This window comes from Fulmarus glacialis, unplaced genomic scaffold (assembly GCF_000690835.1).
Source record: "Fulmarus glacialis isolate BGI_N327 unplaced genomic scaffold, ASM69083v1 scaffold4562, whole genome shotgun sequence".
In the NCBI taxonomy this organism is placed as follows: domain Eukaryota; kingdom Metazoa; phylum Chordata; class Aves; order Procellariiformes; family Procellariidae; genus Fulmarus; species Fulmarus glacialis.
Window position 1 is genome coordinate 28,205 of NW_009198354.1, and position 448 is coordinate 28,652.

The 448-nt window shown below is 62.9% G+C and overlaps 1 protein-coding gene across 1 annotated transcript in view; it reads right to left on the reverse strand.

The window, feature by feature from the left end:
- Positions 1-440, reverse strand: part of LOC104073166 (tubby-related protein 4-like) — a gene marked incomplete at its 5' end in the record, with an annotated part of 4,867 nt that extends 4,427 nt beyond the window's left edge. The window contains 1 exon segment of the mRNA XM_009572848.1: positions 5-440. Within this exon segment, the coding sequence (XP_009571143.1) occupies positions 5-440 (436 nt within the window).
- Between the last annotated feature and the right edge of the window lie 8 nt (positions 441-448).

The following is a 448-nucleotide window of genomic DNA, read 5'->3' on the forward strand; positions in this document are numbered from 1 at the left end:
TGACCATCCGCCAGCTGAGCCATTTTCAGGGCTGCCTCTCTGCTGTTCCTCCGCAGAGTTGCATGAATGATACTGCTGTCCAGTCTCTGAGCAATGCTTCTGCCCTGGGACAGCTGGCTGGCAATGTCGGGGTAGGGCGGCGGGTCCCCAGTTGGGATGGAGTAACGGGGAACCGTGAGCCGGTTCAGGGTGGCACTAGTGCAGGGCTGCTGCATCTTCTTCTCGGTGGCAGTGATGCGCAAGGTGGCAGAGCTGCCGGGCCCCGGCAGGGTGTAGGTGCTCTGGGCACAGAGCATCCGGGTGCGAGGCCGGCACCCCTCCTCCACGTTCCCGCTGCTGTCAAAGGTCGTTATTCGCTCGTACCCCAGGGGTGTCTGGTAGTGCCCCGCTGGGTAGAGGGAGAACTCCCCCTTTTTCAGACAGAGGTCGAGGGGTGGTTGTGGGGGGC